The sequence below is a fragment of the Natrix helvetica genome, assembly GCF_964273705.1.
Source record: "Natrix helvetica genome assembly, chromosome: 1".
Taxonomy (NCBI): domain Eukaryota; kingdom Metazoa; phylum Chordata; class Lepidosauria; order Squamata; family Natricidae; genus Natrix; species Natrix helvetica.
Genome location: NC_138548.1, coordinates 123871865 through 123897512, shown reverse-complemented (window position 1 = coordinate 123897512; position 25648 = coordinate 123871865). Strand labels below are relative to the sequence as shown.

The window sequence follows — 25648 nt, the reverse complement described above, 5'->3', positions numbered from 1 at the left end:
CATGTTTCGGTCTACAATAGTTACCACAGCAAATAATTTTAAGGCTCCAAGAGTTAATTTATTGTGATAAGCATATCACGAGCTGATCATCACATCTAATTATTGGGAGTACAGTATAGTTTTTTTTTGTATAGTATAATGCATCAATTCTTGAACATTTTGAAATAACTTGGCTTGCATTCTGACTTGATTTGGGTGTTTGGGGCAAATACTGTACTGGTCTTGTGCCTAGCCAACCGTCCGTGGCTGATCTCAAAAACTAAGGAAAGTTGAACTTGGTAACTACTTCTTGGGCAGAAACATAGCAAAAATGCTAAGGCTGGAAACTGAAAAATATCCCAGAAGATGGCAGTAGGGAAACACCTTTATATTGTGGGGCAGAAACCTACATGGAATAGTCCATAGAATTATTGGGAATTGAGCTTGACTTGGAGAACGTAACAATGCTGCATTTTCTCTTATTTCTCTGGACACAGCTTGCTTGAACATGTGGGGAATGAGAGCATAAAGTTTCATACAGTGCCTGACATCCTAGCAGCTAGCTGCATCTGCACACGGTTTTTGGTCAGAATAGATACAATCTCTAGATTCAGGTAAGTCTTAATATTTGAACTCTGCTTAGAATCATCACTTGGTCCTCCAATCCAGTCAGTTATAAACAGTGACAACACACCTTAACACAATATTAACCTCTTAAAATTACTGATGCAAAATAAAGCTACCTTCCATTTAATGTACCAAGTGAGTATTATGACTAGTATTAGTATTCTAATGTTTCAGAGAAGAACTTGGATTGTCCGGGAATTGTCCATATTTCAAAATATGCACCTCACATATCTGAACAAAATCAGATGCCCTGGAACCTCTTCCATGCATTCCTGAACGAAGGAATACAGAGTAGAAAGGCTATACAAAATGAACAGAACTAATTAATGGTTATTGCAATTTTAGTAATATTAGAAGTATTTAAAAAAAACTATTTGACAAGCGTTTATCACATGGCCTCATTAAAACCAGCAAGGTTTTGTCAAACAAATTACTTTTCTGTGAATGACCACTAGGGAGGACATGTAAGGCAGGAAATTAGAGTAACAAAATTGATATTGTTCTGTACGTATTACGTAGCAATGATACCAAGAGTTGATCACTGGTCAGATATCAGATTTCTAATTATTCACAGAACATAGTAATTTGTACTTCAAATACTGTGAGCCAATAAACCATATATGGCACCCAAGAAGATAGGGGAAAGGCTTCAGGAAATACAGAAGCAGACCAAAATGAGCAAGAAAGCAAAAAGAAAAATGCATAGTGAGCAAACATCCAGAGAAAGAGGAACCTGACAAAAGAATTACTGGGTATGGAGGCTTAAGAGGGAGAAAGCACGGGGAATTAAGGCAAAGAAATGTTTAACCCAAATATGAATCATACTCTAGGGCAGCCTTCTATCTATTGCTCCCTAGAAGTGCCTCCTGTCCTCCAATGAAGGCAGAGCACAATGGTGGCAGACTGAATTTAGGGGGACAGCAAAAGAAAAATGCAAGGAAGCTGCTCAATAAGCAGAGTGGCTAAAATAAATGTAATAAACTAAGGTGTGTCCTGAAAAGCAATGTCCCAAGATAGAAGTGACTGCTAGAATGGAAGAAAATGCAATTTGGAGGGGGTGGGGGTGGGGAGCTTGGTAAAACTCCTCGCCATCTCAGTGGTATGTTGCTAATCCTTGATCTGGAAATTCTGCTATTTATTGCTTCCACTGTCACCATAGCCTTGTAAGTAAAGGGAAGATGGGGAGACTAATCTGCTAAGCATTTATATAATGTGCTAAACATTTCATATAATAATTTCAAATAATCAGATATTGACTGCAAGTTTTGATTCTAGAGGTAGGACCATTTCCTCTTGTTTCATAAAAATGAAAGGTTATCAAACGTATGGAATTCTATGCATTTGGCTTGTTGGAAATGTTGCACAGACCTGACTGGTTAAGCAATTCTTTGTGAACAATCCACTAATTCCTTCTTAAGGCATGCTACCACAGCATGATCATTCAAACCACAAACTCAGGAGTTTTTCTTTACGTAAACAAATCAGCTTACTCAGTAATTTAAACATGATCACAAGTACCACAAACGGAGCCTCACATTATGTTTGTATGAGAGCCACACAAACTGTGACCAAGATAGTTGAGACTGAAGAAAGCTACCCAAAGCAGATGCTGGTTTCATGTTTTTTTATTTAGTATTCCTGCTGCCTGGAGCTCCCCGTGCCTGGTCGCCAGACAGCAGGAGAAAACTGCTCAAGAATGGACCCAGCTCTTCCCTTTAGACCCACTGGGTTCAGTTTTTAAAAAAGCACACACCTCCGCTCCCTTTCTAGTATATATCTTGAAAGATATAAATAAAATAAATTAAACACGGGAAGAGGGGAGAGCAGCAGCTCATGATGAGGAAGGGGGAAAAAAGACAGGAATGAATATTATTCATCAAGCTGCAGCCTGACTTCAGTCTTACTGCAAATATCAATACATTGAGCTCCTGGATCCCACCCCCTCTATTGCCCAAATCCCCAAGAGGCCAAAACCCATGCAAAGACAGAAGCTGCAACAGCACACTTCTAGCAACCTCAAAAAACCCTGCCAGCTCATCTGAAAAAGAGAAACATCTTCTTTGATTATTTTTCCATTCTTTTCTATTGGTTGTGGCTCCTTTTCTCTTACTCCCCTTCTCTGTGCTGTAGAAAACAATTCCTCCGTGAAGGATAAAGCAGTTAAAAAAAATTACAAGAAATAATATTAAAGGACGGAACCAAGTAAACCACAGGAAATGCAGAAGGTTCTGTCTTCTCACTTCCAGCCTGACCCCAACAGGAAAGGGGACAAAGCATGGAACCCAACCCAACCCAAAATACAGTGGCAGCAAGGAGAATTAGGCTGGGTGGTGTGAGGCTTGAGCAAGGCCGAGGGACCCCTTGCTAGCAGGATGGGATGCTACTTCTCTGTCAGAGAGAGCTGGAGGATTCGTTGCAGCTCCTCGTCTTCTTCACGGCATTGGCGCTCCCGTTCTTCCATCTCCCTAGACGACAGCTCCATGGCCAAACGCAGTTGCTCATCAAAACTGGGGTAAGGTGGAGGCAAAGCTGAGGAACCGCTTCCATTGGTGCTGAGCACTGGGTTGCCCTCCGGAGCAGGCGCATTGTTGCCACCTCCAGACTCCACAGGGACCAGGCCTGGCCCTGACTGAAGGAACATGCTTTCTTGGATGGCCCTGAGAAGGAAGAGGGGAGTTTGTTGCAATTATGAGAAAGAAACATGAGTTGCTCTTCTGCTTGTTCAACAGGTATACTTCAGCCCACCTTACTTAAAGGCCTTCAAACGTATCTTTGCCCATATTTCCATGTTAGCATTCTGATTGTCTGACCCAATCTCGAGTTTCTCCTTGCTCATACAATAATTACAAAAGTGCCTCTAGCTGCCAGTTCAAACAAAGCAATGGGTCAGCTTTTGATTCAAGCTGTTTGCACCGATTATATATTCTGTATGCTGACAATAACCTTCTGAATTTACTACATTTCCTAGGTAATGATGGGGCAACGTTTTTGTCCTTGTAATAAACTCATGTTCACACAATGGATCACTGCCTGAGGACAGATATTCTTTACTACTCCCATTACACAAGGCTTTCAATTTTGTGATTTTTTAAAAAAATTGTCCTACTATTTCCAAATCAGAATGTGATTTATTTAATCAAACACTTAAAACACAGTAGTTAATGGGACATGTCACATTAAATTGATTCTACTTATCACAGAATATTTGTTGTAACTTAAATGGTCATAGCAACATCTGGATATCCAGAGAAACAGCTGTGGACTGGGAAGCAGTTTATTATCTGTATTTGCTTATTGGTACCTACCATCTATTCAGATGCTAATGTTGAGACTGCAGCTGCTTTCTCAAACCTCTTGCTTTGCAGATATGTTGCCATTACATTTTTTTCAGAATTCTTATCATAGGTGAAAGACAGGAGGCTGGGAAGACTGTACAGATAGTCCTCAACTTACAACAGTACACTGAGTGATTATTCAAAGTTAGAACAGCATTGAAAACAGTGACGTATGACTGTTTTTCACATTTACGACCATTGCAGCATCCCCATGATCAGGTGATCAAAATTCAGATGCTTGACTCATATTTATGACAGTTGCAGTGTCCTGGGATCATGTGATCACCTTTTGTGACCTTCTGACAAGAAAAGTCAACAGGGAAGCCAGATTTACATAACAACTGTGTTAGTAACTTAAAAACTGCAGCTATTATCAACTGTGGCAAGAAAGGTCATAAAATGGAGCAAAATGCACAACAACTGTCTCACTTAGCAACAGAAATTTTGGGCGGAATTGTGGTCGTTAGTCAAGGACTGCCTATATAGGAGCAAAAGTGGGACTTGAAGAATACTTGTGAGCATTAACAATTTTCTAGAAAGGCTTTTATAAAATATACTCTTTTCTTAAACTGCAGCAGTTTGCTGCTGAAGTAATTCCCAGAATAATTCCAGGGAGGAATAGCAAAAGATGATGGCTGTTGCTGCTACGAATTTTCATCAGTCATTTAGAGGTTACTGAACTACATGCAGTAATGATAGAGAAAGCCTACGGTTTCCTATTAAGTGCATTTAAAACTCAAAACAATTTGGAAGACAGCAATAGACTTGTGATACTGCTGTGTAGAAACTGCTGTGAAATGAATACAGGACACATCCTGGGTAGATATGCATTTTTTTTGCCACAAGTAAGATGAACTAGCATAGCAACAGGACTAATGCAAATTTCATTAACGAACTATCTGTTTTGCATCCAATTTCAAATTTGCTGATAAATTACAAGTCAGTGATTTCATACTAACTTCTTTTAAATTGGCTTGCTGGAAAATGGTAAATTTGAGATCTGTTAGCTTAATGAGTGGACTATGCAGTGCATTAAACCACGGTTTGTTATGATTTACTGAACAAATCATAATTGTGTCATTTGTACATTTTAGCTAAACACTAAACAAAACCAAAACTAATCAGTGGCCTATAAGAAGCATGCTGTTTATATTTGTTATTTTTGGAATATTTGTGTTTTATATGCTTTGATTATATTGTAAAGTATTTTATTAATCTTTTTATAGTTTGTTTCAGATACTTTAAGAATAGAGTGCACAATGGCTCAGTGGTTAAGAGCTGTGGTGACACAGTGGTTAGAATGCAGTACTGTAGGCTACTTCTCCTGACTGCCGGCTGCCTGCAATTTAGCAATTCAAATCTCGCCAGGCTCAAGCTTGACTCAGCCTTCTATCCTTCCAAGGTTGGTAAAATGAGGGCCCAGATTATTGGGGGCAATATGCTGAACCACTTAGAGAGGACTGTGAAGTGGTATATACGTCTAAGTGCTATTGCTATTAAAGATATTGAGCTGAGTTTATCAGCTGGAGTGCTCACAGCCCATATTCAAGACCTGAGTGCCATGCAACGGAGTGAGCTCCCATTCCTGCCCCAGTTCCTCCCCACCAAGCAGATCAGAAGCTTGCAAATACAAGTAGATTAATAGGTACTGCTTAGGTGGGAAGGTAACAGCATTCCATGCACCTGGCCACATGACAAACAGAAAATATCTTTGGACAACACTGGCTCCCTTGGATAAAAAACAGAGATGCCCTAGACTTGGATACAACTGACAGGGAAACCTTTTACCCTGCTTTAAAAATATGCATATTGGTTAAAACCCATATAATTTTGATTATATTTTAATGTATTTTATTAATCTTGTTATAACATAGGAGTAGTCCCCGACTAACAACAGTTTGTTTAGTGACCGTTCAAAGTTACAATGGCACTGAAAAAAGTGACTTAAGACCATTTTTCACACTTAAAACTACTGCAGCATCCCCATGGTCGTCTGATCAAAATTCAGACACTTGACAAACTGACTCATATTTATGACGGTTGCAGTGTCCTGGGATCATGTGATCACCTTTTGCGACCTTCTGACAAGCAAGGTCAATGGGGAAGCCAGATTCACTTAACAACCATGTTATTAACTTAACAAATGCAATGATTTAACTACTGTGGCAAGAAAAGTTATAAAATGGGGCAAAATCACTTCACAAATGTTTCACTTAGCAACATGCATTTTGGGCTCAGTTGTGGTCGTAAGTTGAGGACTATCTGTATTTCATTAGCTGAGTTATGAACATGCATGGGGAAACCTATAGTACTCATGGATAAGAAACCACATTTTTGGGGGGTGTTGGTGTTTTAGCACATGAAATTCTTAGCTTATCCACATGTATGTTGAATATACATGTAAATGAACCACACACTCAACAAATTAAAAACAATGCAAAACAGAAGTGGACATTTGCTTGTAACTACAACAGGCCCCACTGCCACCTCTTACTATATTTGTTTTTGATAAAATGATACAAATTTCTAAGGGTCAAATAAAGGGAACAGTTTCTAAGTTCATGATCAGTTCTTCAGTAAATAAACATAATTTTAAGAAGTATTCGAGGGAAAAGCAAGCTGTTCTCCTGTAGAATATGTCTATATTCATCACAAAAAAAAAGATACAATAAAAGATTTCATGCTCAACAGGTAGGATGACATATCAGGATGACATCCTTGTTTAAATCTGCCAGAAATGGGAAGTGAAATACTAAAATAATAATTAGATTCACACCTTCTAATATGTTATATTATTATTTATTAAATTTGTTTGCCACCTATCTCATTGCAAGTTGGCTTTGTTGTGATTTTACGTGAATCCAGTCATTACTGTATAATCTGCGGTTTATAACGAAAGAAGCCAGAAATGTTTCAATATGACATAAATATTGAAGATTTTAAAAACCTGAGGGTTTCTTGTGTTAAAAATACAAAACTTTTACAGTTTTTTTTTCCAAAGAAAAACAAAATAATGGCTCTAAATAGCAAAGTTTCTTATCTCTTTTTCCTAACAGCATTTTTCCTCTTCCCATTAACCTTTTTCAATTGCTTTTCTATCTGCAAAATTTCAAGCCTATATTAGATTAAATATAACCTAAAATGTTGGAAATACAGCTTGATGGGGAAGCATTTATATAGTAAAAGAATGAACCTCTACTGTTTTCTTGGATCTAAATATCAACCCACCCACAGCAGTTTCTTTAAAAAGAAAAAAAACTTCAAAAGGCTATCAAAATTTGGTTATACACATGTGATTGTAAATAATATTTTCCTAATTTAAAATATTTTATTTACATGCCATGAATTCAGGCTGTATTTGGCACAGAAAAAAATAGTTCTATTGTCAGCAAGGATAGAGTAATAAACAATTCACTCATATCCCTAGAATGCAGATAGAAACAGGTATTTTTTTTCAAGAAGTAGTCTTTTTAAAGTATTTATATAACCTGACCATGGCAGAGATAGCATGCCTCTTTCTCCTATTCGTAGACTAAATGTATTTTTAAGACAATCGTTCCTACTATATGTGTAATAACTAAAAAGAAACTATGATTTTTATTTCAGGCCTAATCATTCTATCTGTAAACAAATGTATGAATTATTTAGGGAACAAATTTTCTTTTAAGAAAAAAAAAAACGAGTCACAATTCTACTGTCAATATCAGATTTCTCTTAAAACCAAACTAAACTACACAGTCATGCTAGTGGCATCCCAGAAGCCAGAAATGAGCTAATGAACACAATCTCTAATAGCTGGGAAAGAAGTTTCCATGCCCTGCATAGTTCTTATCCCTTTCCATCACTAGCAGAAGAAACCAGATAAATATATGCAATTTTTTTGCTTTAAACTATATAATTATGAAGGAAAGGTGGAGAACTTAAACTAGGAGGATAGCATGTCTTAATTCATGCAGTTCCTGGCACCTTCTCACAACCAACCTCTGTTCTTCTAGTAGCAACCACTGCTTCCATCCCAATAAAAAAGAAACAGAGTCTGGCAGAATAGTTAGATATGTATGTAAATGATGGTATGCATTTTACACAAATGCTCACCGTTCCAATTGTAGTTCCTCATCATAGGTTGGCGGATTGGATCCTGGTCGTGTGTTGGTCAGAGCTTCCCAGATGGTAACCTAATAAAACATATGGAATGAAGCAATAAAACTAAAAAACAGAGTCGGTATCATCCAGTAGTAGACAGCAATTGGAAACTTGTGCGGTAATTAATTATTTAGCTAATTGATCCTGTGACTTGTTGAATAGTCTGAGGTCATGTTTGGCTTTAGGTCCCCCCATCCCTGATCCCTAATAAGCATTAAAAAGCATCAGTAAGAGTAAGTTTAAGCTCCCAGTGCTAAACTTGTCAACAAAGAATGATCTCCAGTAAGTGACAACATCTGGGGGTTTATTTGCTATGTTGTCCTCCTACTTTTGTCTCATACTACACAACCTTCTTAGACCATAGACCCTGTTTTGAAGAAGCAGTTAGACATACTTCTCTGCTACGTTCCCTCTAAGGTGCGCGGCTGCGCGCCCGCGCAGGTGGCAAGAAAACACCGCGCAGCAGTTTTCAACTGCCGCGCAGTGATTTCTATTGCCACAGGCTCCAGAAGCTGGGGAAGTCCTTTGCAGGCAGCTAGAACGGGCCGCCCGCAAAGGACTTCCCCAGACTTGCTTTGAGGAGCACGGGGCGACTGAGGCTAGTTGTGAAGCCCCAAAGCCCCCACCGCCACCGGAAGAACTGCTGCCACCTCCTCCTCCTCCTCTAACAGGCAGCACTGCCGGATTTGCCGCCCGGCGCTGCGGCTGAGATGAAGCCGCCAAAGCTCCAGCCGGCATCTCCGCGCATGGCAGCGGCGCCTCCCCTCTGCTCGGAGCACCTGAGCTCAGCGCTGGGTTACCCCTGCCTGCCCCCTCCTCCTCCTCCGCCGTGCTTTTGAAGAGCCATGAGGCTGCGGGAGACAGTAGGAAAGCGGGGGGGGGAGCAGGGGGAAAAAAAGCACGGAGGAGGAGGAGCGGGCACGGGTTACCCAGCGCTGAGCTCAGGAGCAAATCTGGTGGTGCTGTTGGAGGAGGAGGTGGTGGCAGCAGTTATTCTGGTGGCAACTCGTCGGCAACTTCAGCAGCAGCCCTGCCCACAATGAAGAAAGCAAAGATGGAGCAGATCCACGCAGATGACTTCGCTGCAACATGACTGGAGGAGGAATTCTGGGAGTTGAAGTCCACAAGTCTTCAAGCTGTCAGGTTTTTTTTCTAGGGGTGCAAGGATCTTGTAACTTGACAGCTTTAAGACTTGCACGCTTCAATGCCAGAGTTCCTGAGCCAACATGACTGGAGGAGGAATTCTGGGAGTTGAAGTCCACAAGTCTTCAAGCTGTCAGGTTTGAAGACCCCTGGGTTTTTTTTTTTCCTAAAGGGTTAGGGGTGCAAGGGTCTTATAACTTGACAGCTTTAAGACTTGCGTGCTTCAAATGCCAGAGTTCCTGAGCCAACATTTTGGTTGCTAAGCAGGAGCGTTGTTAAGTGATACTGACATTATATAACACTGAATTAAGGGGGTACCTTGAAGAAACATAACTTTGAGTTTCAAATAATACTGATTTCGTTGTTGTTTTAGGTGACATCTGTGAAAAAAATTCAGGTGCTCAGGCATGAAAATGTGCCGCTCAAACACTATACTTTTCTGCTCACATCGAAAAAAAATTAGAGGGAACATTGCTTCTCTGCTAAATGGATACAAAGACTTTCCCACCACAGTCCAGTTGCTGCCCTCCCAATCACCTGATCTGTCTCTGTGCCAGCATCCAAGAGACTCTGTTGAATGGCAAATTGGAGTAGGTCGTCGTCCTCATCTCTCATGGGCTCTGTACGTCCTGCACCCAGCATTGTGTAGCCTTGGGGCACCTCAAATACAGATGGATCCACTTCACAAGGGAAAGGGTACACTAGAGCAAGGAGAATAACATAAGAGCCATGGTAGCACAGTGGTTATAATGCAGTACTGCAGGCTACTTCTGCTGACTGCAATTTGGCTCAAGGTTGACTCAGCCTTCCATCCTTCAGAGGTTGGTAAAATGAGAACCCAGATTGTTGTGGACAATATACTGACTTTGTAAACTGCTTAGAGAGGGCTCTAAAAGCACTGTGAAGTGATATATAAGTCTAAGTGCTATTGCTATAACAGTAATCACAAAAGGGATTGGGAAAATAACAATTACTATTCTAAATAAACTAAAGGCACATCTAGACAGCATCCTGTTTTGACCATCATCAGTTAGAAACCACAGGGAGACCTACAAATAGGATGTAAGTACAATGCCTCTCTCTGTTTACTGCCTGGAAAGAAAGGCATATTGATATAGAGTCACTGTGACTAGTATCATATCCACCATTAAGTTGTCTATATTGTGTTGACATCTAAAATTTTGCTCAAATATCACAAGAGTTTGAATGGATTTAACTATGTCCTATGTTAATTAAACAGCCAAACACCTAATCTCTGTCTTACTTCCCCATAGCAACAATAAGGTTCTTTTTTGATCAAACCATATAACTTTCTAGAATTAAAGCAAATACACTAAATCTTCCCAGGTGAACGAAGACATAAGAGGTTGACAAAAGGCTGGCATAACTCGATTTTCTCAGGACAATAGAGAGGGAAAGTACAAGACTAAATTAGTGTGATCTATTATTATGCAGAGTAATAACAACAGCAAAATCTAAAATGAAAACAACAACCAGAAATTATTTTGCTAGTTCCATGCATCAGTTCTGGATAGGCAAAATAAGAGCTTCACATTGCATAGATTGTGAAAAGTTTGGGCAAATTCTGTGCAGAATCTTTCTAGATAGCATTTTCTGAGGTGAAAGGGAAAGAATCAAGTGTGAATTAAATATTTACGGTTGCTGCTGTTAGGGCCAGTATGGATCTCTGCTAGGAATTCTCCCTAAAGTAAGGTAAGTGGATGAAGGAGAGGGGTTATGGACAAGAACAACACAGTCTTAAGAGTCATTCTTTTAACCAGTCTTTTCCAGGACAAGCAATCTTTCAGCAGCCATGATAAATATATTTTTGATAGTTTTGGGAAGTAACGGTGGTGTAATGTTACCACACAAGTGGACAAGGCATAGATTTTCAGGAGGTTCCTTTGGGATTTGGATTGTATTTTAGACAAATAAAGGTTTTTTTGGAAGTTTAAACTTTTTTTAAAAAAGCGAGAGGAACAGTCACACTTTTGTTTGATGAAAAATATTGGCATAATTTCTGAGGTGTTATAGAAGTTACAGAAGCAGGGCCTAGGGCCTGTCTGCAGTTTATGGGATGCAGATTGCATAACCTGTTTTATTCTTTCCTCTATTACTTCTTCAAATAATTCAGTATGGACTGTTGGATATTAGCTCTTCCACCTCCAAAAGCTTCTTTCCTTTCCCTTTATCCAGTTTTACCAATGTTTACATCACTGAAGCCATAGAAGCATATAATTTTGATAAGAGCTGTGCCTCTCTTTGGCCTTTGATCTTACCTTTAGTATTGCTGGCTGCCTCTGCCCCAGCACTTGGTTCCTCGCTGCTGCCAGGGGATTGGGGAGGAGTACAGATCCGCACTGAGCTTAGTGGCTCATCACAGCCACACAAATTACTGAAAGTGATCCGGGCATTGAGCACGTGGAAGAGAGGGATCTCTGAAAATGACAGGGAAAACTTACAGAAAAGGGAAAGAAAAGAATGAAAGGATGGGAACTATTTATTTTCAGGTCTCTTGCTGTTTTCATACAGAACCCATCAAAACATTATTAATAAGAATATAGTGATATATTGGACTGGACCAAAAGCCATCTAGAGTAGCCAATATTCTACTCCTACAATGATTAATTAAATGCTTCTCTAGATCAGATATGCAATAGTCCCCTCAGTTTCTCAGTACCTGGTCTTCAGAAATAAATATCAGCAACCATTGATCTACTGTTACATCCAACTCTGCCATACATCATTCCTGCCATACTCCTGTTGCTACCAGCTCCCTCTACTGCACTTTGTCTTCTAGTTCCACATTACAATGGTTAGCACCATCACTTGCCACTCCATTTTCAGCCAGTCTGTTTTGCATCTCTCTCACCGATTTTAACTGGGAAGCCAGGAGGTAACTTGAGGGTGATGAAATCACGTAGCTTGGCAAAATGAGCATTGCTGATCGCCATCAGATCAATGATAGGTGTCACCTGCTCCACCAGGGAGAGGGGATGGTCCTCACAGAGCCACAGAGTGGCCTTGAATCTAGCAAATGAGGAACAAGTCAGTTTCTAGAACTTCAGTTTCCTCCATCTTACCACACTAAAAAGACTAGCTGTCATGCTCACCCTTAAGGATTTTCATTCTCACCCCCCAAAAGCATCAATGCTAGCCTTCATGTCTTGTGTCTCCCATTGTATATCAATGCTGCACTATCTTTCCCATCTGCACTCACCTCTGAACTTTGCTTGACATCTCAATAGGGCGGCCAATATTACGGGACTCCAAGTTGAAGTTGGGGTCAAAATATTCCTCAGGGGTAATAGATGTTGGGTTTGTGGGACTGGCTGACTGCAGCACAGGGGCCTGAAAAATGGGGAGCAGGATCTACTCTAAGCAAAGGATTCTAGCAATAATTGTAAGTGCCATATAAATACCAATTCTCACTCCCCACCAGTCCCACCAAATTGGTCCAGCATAAGTCTCTTGTTGCTGCTCTCCCTCCCCTTTAGTTCCTCATGCAGATGCCTCAGCTAAGCACCCTTTTCCTTTTGCAGGGAAGGAACCTGACCTTGCTACATACCCCATTCTGGGCAGCATGCTGCTGGGCAATTCCTAGGAAGGACTGGAATGGAGTCTTGGAGCCTGTATAGTGAGGAAAGGACATCCAGAAGAGTAAGTCCTATGTTTCTTCTCAAAGAAGCACTTCAGTTACAATTACTTATTTTTATCAGATGCTTATAATGTTTCTTTAAAACATTTCTTCCCTATCTGTTTGTTACAGCGTTCAAGGTGGCATGCAGCATAGAACTTGTGCTTTTGACATTAAAATAAACATCCTGATGTTTGCAAACAAAACAGTTTTTAGCAGTAGCAGCCCTTGAAAGAGAACAAAATACTACAGAAAATGTCTTTTTTATTTCTACGAAAACGAGCATCTTCCTAAGTGAACACTTTTTAACATTACAGTGCAAGTGTGAACTGAAAATGAAATGTGAACTGAGGCTCCTCCAACCTCCAAATATTAGCCTGGCCCCCAGCCACCCTTTCTTTAGAACCTCAGCAGCAGCAGAGCACCGTGGAAAGAAACAAAACCAAAAAAGGTTTTCATTGGCCTGCCTGCTCTCCAGCTAAGTTGTCTCCTCATGCAAATCTTAAAACTATTCCATTATGTGGAACAACTATTTGCCTTAATTTGTATTTCCCTCTTTAAAAAGAGATGAGATATATACACATAAACAACAACAACAACAACAACAATTGCATAGTACATTGAAACCTGGTGTCTTTTCTTCATTGCTGCAGAAATGTCATGGGAAAAGCTTCATGTCACAAAATGCTTATGTATGTCCCAGTAATGTATCTGATTGTAATTTGCCCTTTTCTTTTACTGAAACCCCTACTACTACAGAATATAAGAGCAGACATTCACTACTCACTTATTTTTTTAAAAATAAATTTAGAAGCTTCCCAAGAGACCCAAAATGATTCTGAGCTGCTTATACTTAAAATAAGAAATACTTAAAATAAGAAAGCAGTAAAGAAGAACTTAAGCATCTGGATAGATTAAGTAACAACCAATCACCCAGGACTCTTCCAACATCCTATCCCCAGAAGAATAGCCAGGTTTTTTAACAACTTGTGGAATGACATCAGGGAGGGAGGTAAACAAATCACTGGGGAGGTATAATTCCAGAAAGCAGACACTGAAATAGAGAAGTCAATGCCTCTGACAGATGGCATTGCTTGATCAAGGGTTCGTGAAGTACATCAGATCTTACCAGATCTTACCAGATGAGCAAAACAATAAGTGGTCTTCATAAAATAGGGACCTATGCCTTAAAGGCTTTTTAGGTGACCAATAATCAATACTGCTCATGAAGCAGTAGTATCATCTGGGCATTTCAAAGCATGCCCAACAACTGTCCAAGAGACCATTTGTAGAGTGCTATTCAAAGGCAGCCCCAGTAATATGGCAATAGCTCAATATTTACCTGGCCTTCCTAATTATACTCTTTCTTTACAGCCACAAGCACCTTATAAAATGTCAAAAGAATTTGTCCCATACTGCCCACTCCTAATAGTGGGCAAGACTATTTATTTATCTACCTCACCTTTCCTCCAAGAAGCTAAATGTCCTTGCCCATTTGTTTTACACTAATAAGAACCTGGTTGCAAGGACTGCTAAGATAGGGAATAGGCCAGGTGAGTGCAGGAAAGTAAATACTGTACATAATTGTGGATGAATCTACCTGCAGATAAGTCAACCCTAGAAATTTCAACCAGAATACTATGAAAAATGTGCCACCCGCAGATATGCTATCCCTCAATTTTTAAACTGCAACGACAGGCAGGAAACTACAAATTGTTATGTTGTCTTTTATAAAACCATGTGATTTTAAGTCTGTCTTTAAAAACTCTGAGCTCTGGTCTGCAGAGAAGACAAAGCTAATTTTGGGGTATATTTTGGAATCTAACATCCTCAGCTTATACATGAATATATATTGTATACTTTCTTCAGAGTTGATTGGTATTTTCCCTAATTATAGAAAGGAATGATGACGTGTGCAAATTACTCATCTCCTTTTACTGGTATAATCACTGGTATTCTGGAAGTCCAGCAACAAGAAAGCAGAAGCTTCCACAATGGCAAGAATGGATCTGTTTTTCAACATGCATTCAATGCAAATACAGTTTTTGTCTCATTAAAAAAAGTCTTTTTTAAACAAACTTTTAATAGTGCAAACCTGTATTATCTAAATGTGTAAGAGTAAGGCATATTGATAAATTGAATGCATTGTCAGTATAGAATCCTATTTTTAATTACCTGACAGTAAATCCCACCAAATTTATTATTTAAAAATGCCAGGAATATTAGCTTGTGTTTCATTTTCATCTTTATACTATATGATTGTTGTTTTGATACTGTACTAAGTTATTTACTACTTCTATGAGATTGCCAGGAGTGGAAAAAATACCATAGAAATTTCATAAATAAATGAACAAATGAGAAATCAAGAATCACCTCGGTCTCTGTGCATTTTATGTAAGACTTCAAAATCTACATTTTGTTTAAAAGATGCTACATCTAGATTTCTGACAGGTTTCTTATTATTCCAAAGCCACAAAGACCAGCACCTGTAATCTTGTTATTTAAAAATCTTTTTTCCTATGCTGTTTTCTAGTTTTCCCCTCCCACCGCTTACAAACTATTTTATCACAAGTAATAGAGCTATAAAGTCCATCAGGTTAATCATTATCTCTCAGTTCAACTTATCTCATAGGGGTGGAGAGATATAACTCTGGACATAGCAGTGCTTTATTTAGTGTGTTCAATTTATGGGAAAGATATATACATAAGTAAATAAATGAAATATAAATATTCCATGCTGAATCTGCTGAGGACAAGACAACCGAGGTCAAAGAACAACTACTGCAGAGAGAGAACTCTGGAACTATCATGAGGACAAATTATTTACAGCATAATAGACTGGTTAAGTCAACATAGGTTCAAAACTGGAAGTAGTACATGTGTGCTCTACCTTTGTTGCGTGTTTTGTCCTGGTCAGACAGGTGCTCGGTACGTGTTTTGGTGATAAGCTCCACATTGCTGGCACTGTAAACCTGGAGAAGCACAAACCCATTTATATTATTTGATTCCCTCAAATACTGCTGATTAGAAATACAGAAGATAAGCTAAATTTTGACATTTATGTTGGACAATTATACAAAGAAGACAGAGAATTGTACCTTGGCTTCGTAACCACTGATTACTTCCATTTTCTCCGAGCGCCAGCCCCAGATGCCAGACTTGTTCCTGAATAGAAAGATATTCCTGAGTCAAATATGACAATGGCCCAAATTTGCACATAGAATGGGTTTCCTATTTCAGTCTAAATTCTCCAACTCTGTGGTGCTGAAATGATAAATAACTTTGTGTGATCTCCCTACAAGAAATAAAGTTGTCATACTATATTCTGGCAGGATTCGCACTGTCAAACATACCTCCTCTTTTATCTGGAGAAACTGGTGGTCAGCTTAATTAGGGCATTTGGTTAGTACTCCAGCTATTTGTGTGCAACCCCAGAGTTGCCCATCAAAAAGTGAATCACTGTCAGAACTCACATGCAAGTCATCTGGGGTTCCGGATACAATTGTGCACACAAAGCCAGAGCCCTATCAAACCATGTTCTTGCTCTCTCTTTGGTACATACCTACCACAGCTGAACCGTTACCAGGATCTTTGTCACTATTTGACAGTTTTATTCACGAGGTTACAAAAAAAAAAATTCTTTATTTGAACTGCACTTCTTTTCCTGTTTCTAGAGGTAGTTTTCTGGTGCCTATCTTTGCCCAGAACCTCTGGAGGATCTATGCTACCAGGAGAACTTCTGCTCTGGCATTATTTTTCATGACATTTGTATAGGGATGGCCTTCCTTCGCAGAAGGGAATGTACTGCTTGTCTCTTGGCCAAGTTTTCCAGAATTGCTGAGGCATCATTGCTGCTGCATCTCAGCTCTGCCCACTTTTCTCAAAGTTCTCTCTCACACCCCGAACAATGGTTGTGCAGTGCAAGGAAATTCCAAGTGACACTGGCTTTCTCTTCCACCCTGTGGTTCCCCATTCTCAATCCAGCCAGGATGGATGCATGGAAGCTGCTGGACACAAGGGTGAATAGTAAAGGCCAGGCTAGAAAACATGCTCAATAAGGATGCCTTGTAGATGGCCAATGAAGACACAGAGGTGCCCCTGGAGCAGGGAGATGTGGAAGTAGTAAATCCTGAGGTCACCCTTGATAGCATGAGTTCTATCAGTTATACAATTTTGGTTGTACAAGTCTGGATTACAAACACATAGCTAGATCACTGCCAGTCCATGCATTACTCTGCCTGGATAAGCAGACAGTCAATTCATAACACCAGGATGAGACCAAGAAACTCAGGAATGATGTGACCCCTAGTTTGAGAATCCCTCACCTAAAAATATTAATTACATTAAATGCTGTTAATGCACAAATAGATGGGGGAACCCGCCTATACCTCTACCTTTAAAAAGCCTTAACTAAGGAGACTAAGTGGTGTTTCCAGAGCAAGTATTTTCTTGTGTAAGGAAACCCGATCTTCCAGTACTCAGACCAAAGAAGGGTTTTGAACTGTATTTTGTCGTAATAAACTTCAAGCAATTTCCAATGTAAGGCTTCCTGCAAAAATTACCGTAGTTTTCAGAGTATAAGATGCACTGGAGTATAAGACACAAGATTTTGAAGAGGTAATTTTTAAAAAAATGTTTTTGCACTCTGCAGACCTCCCAAGTCCTCTGCACGCCTCATTTTTGTGAAAAATGGGGCATGCAGAGAGTTTGAGAGGCCTGCAAAGTGCTCCTGGGGGCCGGGAGGAGGGGGGCAAAAACGAGCAAAATATGCCCCGTGTTTTGCTAAAATGGGCCCGTTTTTTGCCAAAAAAGGGCATGCATAGCCTTTAGGAGGCTTGCAGAGTGCTCCTGGGGAGGGGGGGGGAAACAAAAATGGCATGCATAGCCTTTAGAGTGCTTTGGGGGGCTGGGGTGGGGGGCAAAAATGAGCAAAAATGGCCCATTTTTTGCTCATTTTTGTCCTCCCCAGGTACTAGGGGCACTTTGGAGGCCTCCCAAACCCTCTGCACATCCATTTTTGTGAAGGGGGCTGGGTTTCGGGAGACCAAAAATGCTGTATTCAATGAATAAGATGCACCCAGATTTTCACCTTCTTTTGGGGGGGAAAAAGGTGTGTCTTATACTCCGAAAAATACGGTATTTAGTGCTGAAAGAGTTAGCAAGACCTTCTTTCCAACTTGGGTCTCACTTCAATTTTGACCTCCTCGGGTCCCTCTTATGGTATAAGAACATCAAGCAGGATCAAAGCAAAACCTTCTGTAGTCTCTCCTGCTCTTGCTCCCCAACAATTGCCACACAGGGTCACTGCTCCTCCCGCACAACCCCCCCCCCCCCATGTAGGCACTGAACAATACATTCCCTTCTGTCTGCCAAATCTCACCGCTCGAAGGCAATATTCTTGGTATCAAGGTGGGTGGAGACAATAGGAGACGTGAGGCGGCTGGCAGCATGTTCCTCCGAAGGCTGCATGGCAGCCAACATCAGCTCGGGCTCATGCAAGGCTAGTGACAATGTCTCAGTGTACACAACCTGCTTGTCATGGTCAACTTCCATCACCACAGCATTCTCATCTAAATAACGGGGGGAGGAGAAAGAGGATGAAAATGCAACATTGGAAGAAAAATACTTTCTACCAAAGCCACGCATGTCACTAAGCAGATGCCTATCTCCCAAGAAAGGGAAATTCTGACCTTCGCCTTTAAAGATGTAGCTGCGCCGGCCCCGCTGCCAAGTCATGTGCTCAAAGCCCAGTAAGGTAGTGTCCACCCGCAGGTTTTCACCCCGCTTCCATACCCGATACACATCGCTGGGACATATTTTGGAGACAAGAGGCACTGCAGAGAGAGAGGAAGAGAATAAACAGAGGCATCGGGATCATTACCTGGAACTGTTAAATAATGAGTCACATTTGTATAAGACTGTTCTTCCATGAAGGAATTATAGCCTCTTTAAAAGTAGGGTAAGATGAGACAGCAACATGCCTAAGAGTAAACAACAAATTTAATAGGTCCCTGAGGCATCTGCGTGGGACCTTCCCAATCTTCCAAATTATCACTTAAAAACTTTGGAGCACTACTTCTGTTATCACATGTTAAAAAACCCTGGATAGACTGCCCACGGAAGAAGCCACTAAACTGACTGTAGAACAAGAGGCAGAATTCCTTTTTCACAAAACAAAGATTTGGTCCAAGTGCTCTGCCAATGATACACTTTTTGAAAGTTAGTGGCCAAATCTATTCTGAAAAGTAATGATAATAACCAAACAAGGAAATCTCATTCCTTAGTTCAAATATTTTTCTGCAACCCCATCTTCTCCTACCATCTTTTCTATTTCTTATTCATTTTTTCCCCTCTTTATTCACTGAATTAGACATCTGAAGTACTGACTTACCCCAGCTGGTAAACTCCCACTTCATTTCCACATAGAAGTCAGGGGCCTGAGGAAATGGAAAACTAATTCACCACAAACCAGAAGTGAGATCAGTACAAACAAGAGAAGGGACAGGAAGATACAACCTCTGTATGTTTTTCCTCTGAAATAGACAGGGTTTTAACATTATGACCAATCTTTTGTCAGTGGGAGTATATTATGCAATTAGGTTTAGCAACTAGAAAGGGCAAGAATATTTCAAAAGACACTGAAGAAGAAAGGATTTAAAAGTTCAGTGCTGCTGTTTTCAGCAATTCCCAGCAATTACTTCTGAAATCCTGAAAGTGTGCTGTTCAAACATACTTCCTACAAATTAATATGGCAAAGAAATAGTTGTATCACTGTATATTATATTATTATGCTTACTTCGGACAGAAATAAAGGATTTAATGTTGTTAACTGCAAGTAGCCCTCGACTTACAAAGGGTTGATTAACGACTATTCAGTTACGATGGACTTGAAAAAGGTTACTTACAACTTGTCCTCAAGATTACAACTATCACATCACCTCTGCAGTCACACAATTGCATTTTGTGCACTGGGCAGTTGGCTCATGTTTATAACCAGAAGCAGCATCCCAGGATTGTGTTTTATAATGGTTTTTTGCCATTTTCCAGAAAAAAAGCCCAAACAGTGCCTTTTGGATAAGCTGGATTCAGACTTACAACTATGTGTTTCGCTTAATGACTGCAATGACTCACATAAAAACAAGTCCGCTCATGTGGTGACTCAACTTACAACTGCAACAATTTACAACCAAATTCCCAGGCTCAATTGTGGTCATGCATTGAGGACTACTTGTATCTAGACTATTATTTTTAAAACCAAATGGAACCAAATCTTTGGGAAAACAGAAGAACAATCCACAAGAACAGAGTTCTCTAAATGTATGCTCCTCCAAAGTGCAAGATTACATCTCTCATAATACAAGCCAACATGTTTTCCTGAGAGGCGCCAAATTGAGGAACGCTGCATAAGAAATTGTTTGACATTTAATTTCCTCCTTTTCATAACTTTTGGTAAGATATTTGACAAAGCCAGAGGATGGATATTGCAAAATAAATATTTGCAGACCCCAAAAGAGATGGAAAATACTCCAATTCATCTGGAAGATTATATAAATACATACTCTGCGTAGTTTGTTGAGTAATTCTGGAATACCAGCCAATCGCCGTGTGGCACGCTGGTAATCACGATATTGGAGTACCAACTGTACCATCTCTGGATCTCCAGTGCTTACAGCCTCTTGAAGGACTAGATGCCAAGGAAAGAGTGTAAGGAAACAATAAGTATCTAGCTTCTTGGATTTTCCTTCTGTTTCATCATGCCTCACCTTATCTCTAACTCCAGGTGAATTTTACCTCTATTCTTACATCCAATTGCAGAATAAGATTCAACCTCTTTATCTATTTGTATCTATATCTATATCTATCAAAAGGAAATGACTAACTGTCAGAAAAAGTAGAATTATGCTTATTTATGTCAACAGTACAAGGTTCTGAGAACCTGAGTAGAAAGAGTAGGAAAGGTAACACCAAGAAAATTGCACAAAGTGGAAAGCCTACTCTTCTATCTGCAACTTAAATATTCCACTAGTAGAAGGCAACATCTAAGCTGACGCAAAACACATGCAATCATGAAGAAACTTTCCTTTTTGGTAGATTTCATAATGAAATCTGCTGAAGTATGAAGATATCCTTGCTGAATATATTTGGTGTTGACAATTTGGTTTTTAATGACCATGAATGTTATTATTTATCCATGTTAAAGATATAAATCAGAATTAGATGGCTTGGCAAGAATGTGTCACTGAAGTGCATTTGGTTAAGTAATTTTTTTCCTTAGAAGTCTAAATTTTCTCAGAGGGTTTCAACATTAACATAATCCCATCTAATGATGATTTATATCATGGTGTTTCAGGAAACACTTTGTTTATTATTGGTAGTAGTATTGCGTTAATCTGAATAGCTTTTGCTTTAATGTTTTTGCTTCACACTATTTGCTTTTTATATCTTAGATATAATTTAAAAAAATAAAACCTAGAGTGATTAAACATTAGACAGACAAGTAGTCCTTGACTTACAACAATTTGTTTAGTGCTGTTTGAAGTTACAACGGCACAGAAAAAAGTGACTTATGACCCTTTTTCACACTTATGACTATTACAACATCCCCACAGTCACATGATCAAAATTCAGACGCTTGGCAACTGACTCATATTTATGACGGTTGCTGTGTTCCAGAATCAATGTGATCATCTTCTGCAACCTTTGTTTTGCTAGCAAAGTCAATGGGGAAGCCAGATTCACTTAATAAATGCGTTGCTAAATTAACAACTGCAGTGATTCACTTAACAACTGTGGCAGGAAAGGTCGTAAAACGTGGCAAAATTCACTTAAGAATTGTCTCCCTTAACAACAGAAATTTTGGGCTCAACTATGGTAGTAAGTCAAGGGCCACCTGTGGACTATTGGCAGTCTTAAAACAGATACACAGTAAGAAGCATTTATGGTCACCTCATAGAGGCATTTGGACAAGCTTGTCCTTTGCCAGAAACTAGTGTGAAAGATAAGGAGTTGACCAGAGGCTTGAAGGAAGTGAGGCTTTACTGCCTCATGAAAAAACAATGGTTTCCATCCATCACTGTCTATTCCTCACAGCAGACCAGTCCTTAATTTTTCAACAGTTTTGCCTTCCTCTGTCCAACTTTCAGTCCTTTCCTATTTTCTATCTTTCCCTGCCAGCCCTATAAGAAATTATTTTTATTTTAAAAACAAATCCTGGAGTCTATTTTATCTATTTGATTCACTCCCATACTCCCCAATTGATAATCTTCCCAAAATATTTTAAGTGCTCTAAGCTAGGAAATTTGCATACCTTACAAGCAAAAACCCTAACTGTTTTACAGACTGCTAAGCAGGGCTTTTTTTTCCAAATTCGTGCAAACTAACTATCTTTTGCCACAGAAGCCAGGAAGTAAAGGAGGGTCACTTTTAGTTCCTCTAGCGATACAGACTTTCAACTATGTCCTACCTGTCCAGCCATTGGCATTCTCCTGACCCACACTGGCACTGTGTCGCAGCAACACACGGACAGATTCCAGGTTCCCAAGGGACACTGCCAATTCCAGAGGTGTTCGGCCACGTGGGTCAAGCATTTCAATATCATGCTGCAAAAGAATCAGAGGATTAATAATCTGGATAAGAAATGTATTGCAGGTAAAACAAGCATGGTGTTTAACTGCAACTGCAAGCTTGAACAATTTCCAGTGCTAGGATTCAGTCTTGAGAATGGCCTTGTCCAAATATCTTCTGTTAAAGAATGCCATTTAGCCAGCACTTGTTCTTAGATACTGCTCTTCTTTATCTCTAAGGCCATCCAGGATTAGATATAATTCTCATAGTTAACTGAACTGACACAAAGGTCAATAATAGGAATTCTAATATAGTTTTATCCACTAGCTGAAGGACTGAAGAACCAACATTGGTGTTTAATGTAAATTAGTGCATACAGTGGTATTTCAGCCCATGAATTGTTTTGTAATATGGTACTGGTATTCAATTCTGGCTTCCTGATGAAAAGAGTCTTGCAATGTTATCTTCCAGAGTTTCATTATTATAAAGTTGGCCATTCACACCAACTATCTTTCTTTCCTTCTGACAAAAAGGGCCAAGATCAGCCCAATTGGATTTGCTTTTTAATGACAGAAGATATTTACTACAATGCCTACTTACAGAGTAAATATAAAAATAAGAAACAAAAATTAAAGAAAAACATGTTTTTGAGTAGTGTAGTTAAAATTATTTAGAGGTAGTTAATTTAATAAGCATCCATCCTACATAATCTAATAGCTACTAACACTGCAGCAAGGAATTATAAGTGTTTTTTTTTTAAAAAACAGTTGATTTGTAATTCACTAGTCTAGTGGGAAAATACGTTGGGGAGAAAGCATAGAATTGTAGAGTTGGAAGATACTTGAGAAATAATCTATTCCAGCCTTGTTTCAATGAAGGATGCAACTATTGAAACTCTGAGAAACTGTCATCCAGCTCAGCTTAGAAATGAACGTTGAGAAGGCAGAAACTGTTGTTCCATGGTATACATTTTTTCAAAGATATTTGACTAATGGATGAACCTCAGATTACCAATTAAATTCAAAGGGAATACGTGGGTTGAACATAACCACTAAATACCTCACATCCGTTTTACATAGGATGTATGTATGTATGTATGTATGTATGTATGTATGTATGTATGTATGTAAGGAAGGAAGGAAGGAAGGAAGGAAGGAAGGAAGGAAGGAAGGAAGGAAGGAAGGAAGGAAGGAAGGAAAAGAGATTTGCTCAAAAGATCTCAACACATCTACTCCAAATCATTTGCCATTTATAAACTTGTTACTCTGTCCTGACCTAGTATTCCCAGTCTGGCATGGTAATGCTCTCTTACAAGCTCTTCTTCAGAATTTCCACATTTGTAGAGATAGAGAGGAAAAAACAGGGATAAACAGGACACAGTAATTGCCTTAAGCACCATATTTATAAACTTCTAGAAGTATCTGGATGGCTAGAGGACTCAATATTATTTTTCCAAAGTTCACTTTCCAGATGCGCCAAATATTTTCCTCTTTTTCTTTCAGAAAAACAACTGGTAGAATTTTTTTTTTACTTTCTGAAGTTATCATTTCATAGCATAGACCTTTGAAAACTCAAACAAACTGAAACTCATTTTGCCTCCGTTCCAAAACAATTATAAGGCAAGATTCTCTCTATAATACATAGTATAGGTGTTCTGATGGTACTGTTCTCCTTGTTTTAACCGCCAAAAAAGCAAATATATAAAATTAGCAGGAATCCAACGAACCACTAATCTGTCTCTATATCTATTATTTTTTGGTAACACAAGTATCTATTCAATGCATGATGTTAATCTGCAGGACAAACAGGAAGTGAAATCTGCAAAGCATTTTTGATAATGATAAACAGTGGACTGGAGAAAGCACGAATAGGCACAGGCTCAAATAGCCTATACTAAAAAAGTAGTAAAAGGAAGATTTTCAGCAGTGACTTAGAGTCACCCATCCATCCCTGGGTAGTGTATATAGAATAGTAATGATGACCATAATGGCAACTATGGTTTATATCACTGTAAGTCTTAGTGTAAAGACTTCATTTTATTTGTTTAAGTGTAGAAATGGCGAAAGAAAGAGCCAGGGTCAATGGGTACACATATGCTTAAGTTTAATAATATTTTATAATTTCCCAAAATGGTGGCCATCTATAGATTATGTGTCTTGAATAAAAAGCTGAAATGCGAAATGAGAATAGGAAAAGCTTGCCCTCCACACCAGAGGATATTATAATCATTAGCATGGCAAGGGCATGTATATGGGATCCTTAGCAAGGTTTGCCCTCATATATACCCTGTCTGGGAGAAGCAGCAGAGTAAATATGACCGAAGGCATGCTGGACTGTGGGATTTCAAGCTGAGTGCCAAAAAGGAAGAGTACTCTTTTCTTTTGAAGTGCCTATTGTTAAGGTAGGTCTAGCATGCGGGGATTTCCAAATGAAATGTGGCTCCATCTACACAACTATCCCCAAACTGCTCCTTGGGTTGTAATGGATAGGAAGGAAAGAGGAGTTGTGAGAGGGGAGAGAAATAATGGAGATGAAGCACCAGGGTTGTTACCCAGAGACTGAGGAAAAGAGTGGTCCCAACTAGTATCTGGAAATATTCGTCGGACATTTTCCATGCCAGGAAGGAGGAAGAGGGACATTTCTTAGAAGCGGGTTCCATGGGATGCAAGTGAAATCTAGATTAGAAGTAGCCATCTCGGGATTAGGGCCAGATCACAGGCCTCGATCACTGCCCCCTCCCCTGACAGCGAGGGGATGAAATGGGGAGGCAGAAGCCCGGAACACTCTCCATCACGTCCCCCTCTCCCTGCGCCCCTCGGCTCGGGCTGAGAGGGAAGGCAGGCTAGGCTGGGCGGATAGGGTAGGAAAAACAGGCGTCCCGGGCCGGGGAAGGGGCTCCGCGTACCTGTCCCTTGCGCAGCTCGCTGTCCAGCGCCTGGTGCCGGTTGTGCCAGACGAGCAGGTGCAGAGGGAAGGCGTCTGCGATGCGGGCCATCCCGTCACCATGTCCCCGCGCCTGGCCGGGTCTCCGCTCCGGTCCCTCTCTGCCAGAGGCCTTCCCGGGTGACGGCTACCCAGCCAGCAGCAGGAGCAGCAGTTCCCGTCCTGCTCGCCTCTGCGCTGGGCCCGCTGCGGTGGCGGAGGCGCTGCCGAGAGACGAGGCGAGGGAGGGGCGCCGCGCGGCCTGGCCGGGGTGCGCTGCGGCTCCCGAGGTCGACCC

General features: G+C 40.1%; 1 protein-coding gene and 1 long non-coding RNA gene across 2 annotated transcripts; one reads left to right on the top strand and one right to left on the bottom strand.

Moving 5' to 3' along the window:
* Positions 1-2215: 2215 nt before the first annotated feature.
* Positions 2216-25648, bottom strand: ANKRD13D (ankyrin repeat domain 13D). The gene is made up of 15 exons (XM_081937748.1): positions 25334-25648; positions 22328-22463; positions 20424-20548; positions 19256-19301; positions 18555-18698; positions 18245-18434; positions 15963-16029; positions 15755-15836; positions 12796-12857; positions 12448-12578; positions 12100-12257; positions 11507-11665; positions 9765-9928; positions 8037-8116; positions 2216-3263 (listed from the first exon to the last, which is right to left on the bottom strand). Exons 1-15 carry the CDS (start codon positions 25421-25423, stop codon positions 2987-2989), a joined length of 1911 nt encoding a protein of 636 aa, XP_081793874.1. The 5' UTR covers positions 25424-25648; the 3' UTR covers positions 2216-2986.
* On the top strand, positions 3270-14933 carry LOC309384353. Its single transcript, XR_014174042.1, has 3 exons — positions 3270-5343; positions 12770-12887; positions 14762-14933. It is a non-coding gene; the product is annotated as an uncharacterized lncRNA (long non-coding RNA).

Coding starts and splice junctions, on each gene's coding strand:
- ANKRD13D (XM_081937748.1), bottom strand. CDS start 25,423: ATGGCCCGCATCGCAGACGCCTTCCCTCTGCACCTGCTCGTCTGGCAC. Junction 15,837..15,962: donor TCAGTGGTTACGAAGCCAAG/GTACAATTCTCT, acceptor GTGCTTCTCCAG/GTTTACAGTGCCAGCAATGT. Junction 9,929..11,506: donor GGCAGCCAGCAATACTAAAG/GTAAGATCAAAG, acceptor TCCTTGCTCTAG/TGTACCCTTTCCCTTGTGAA.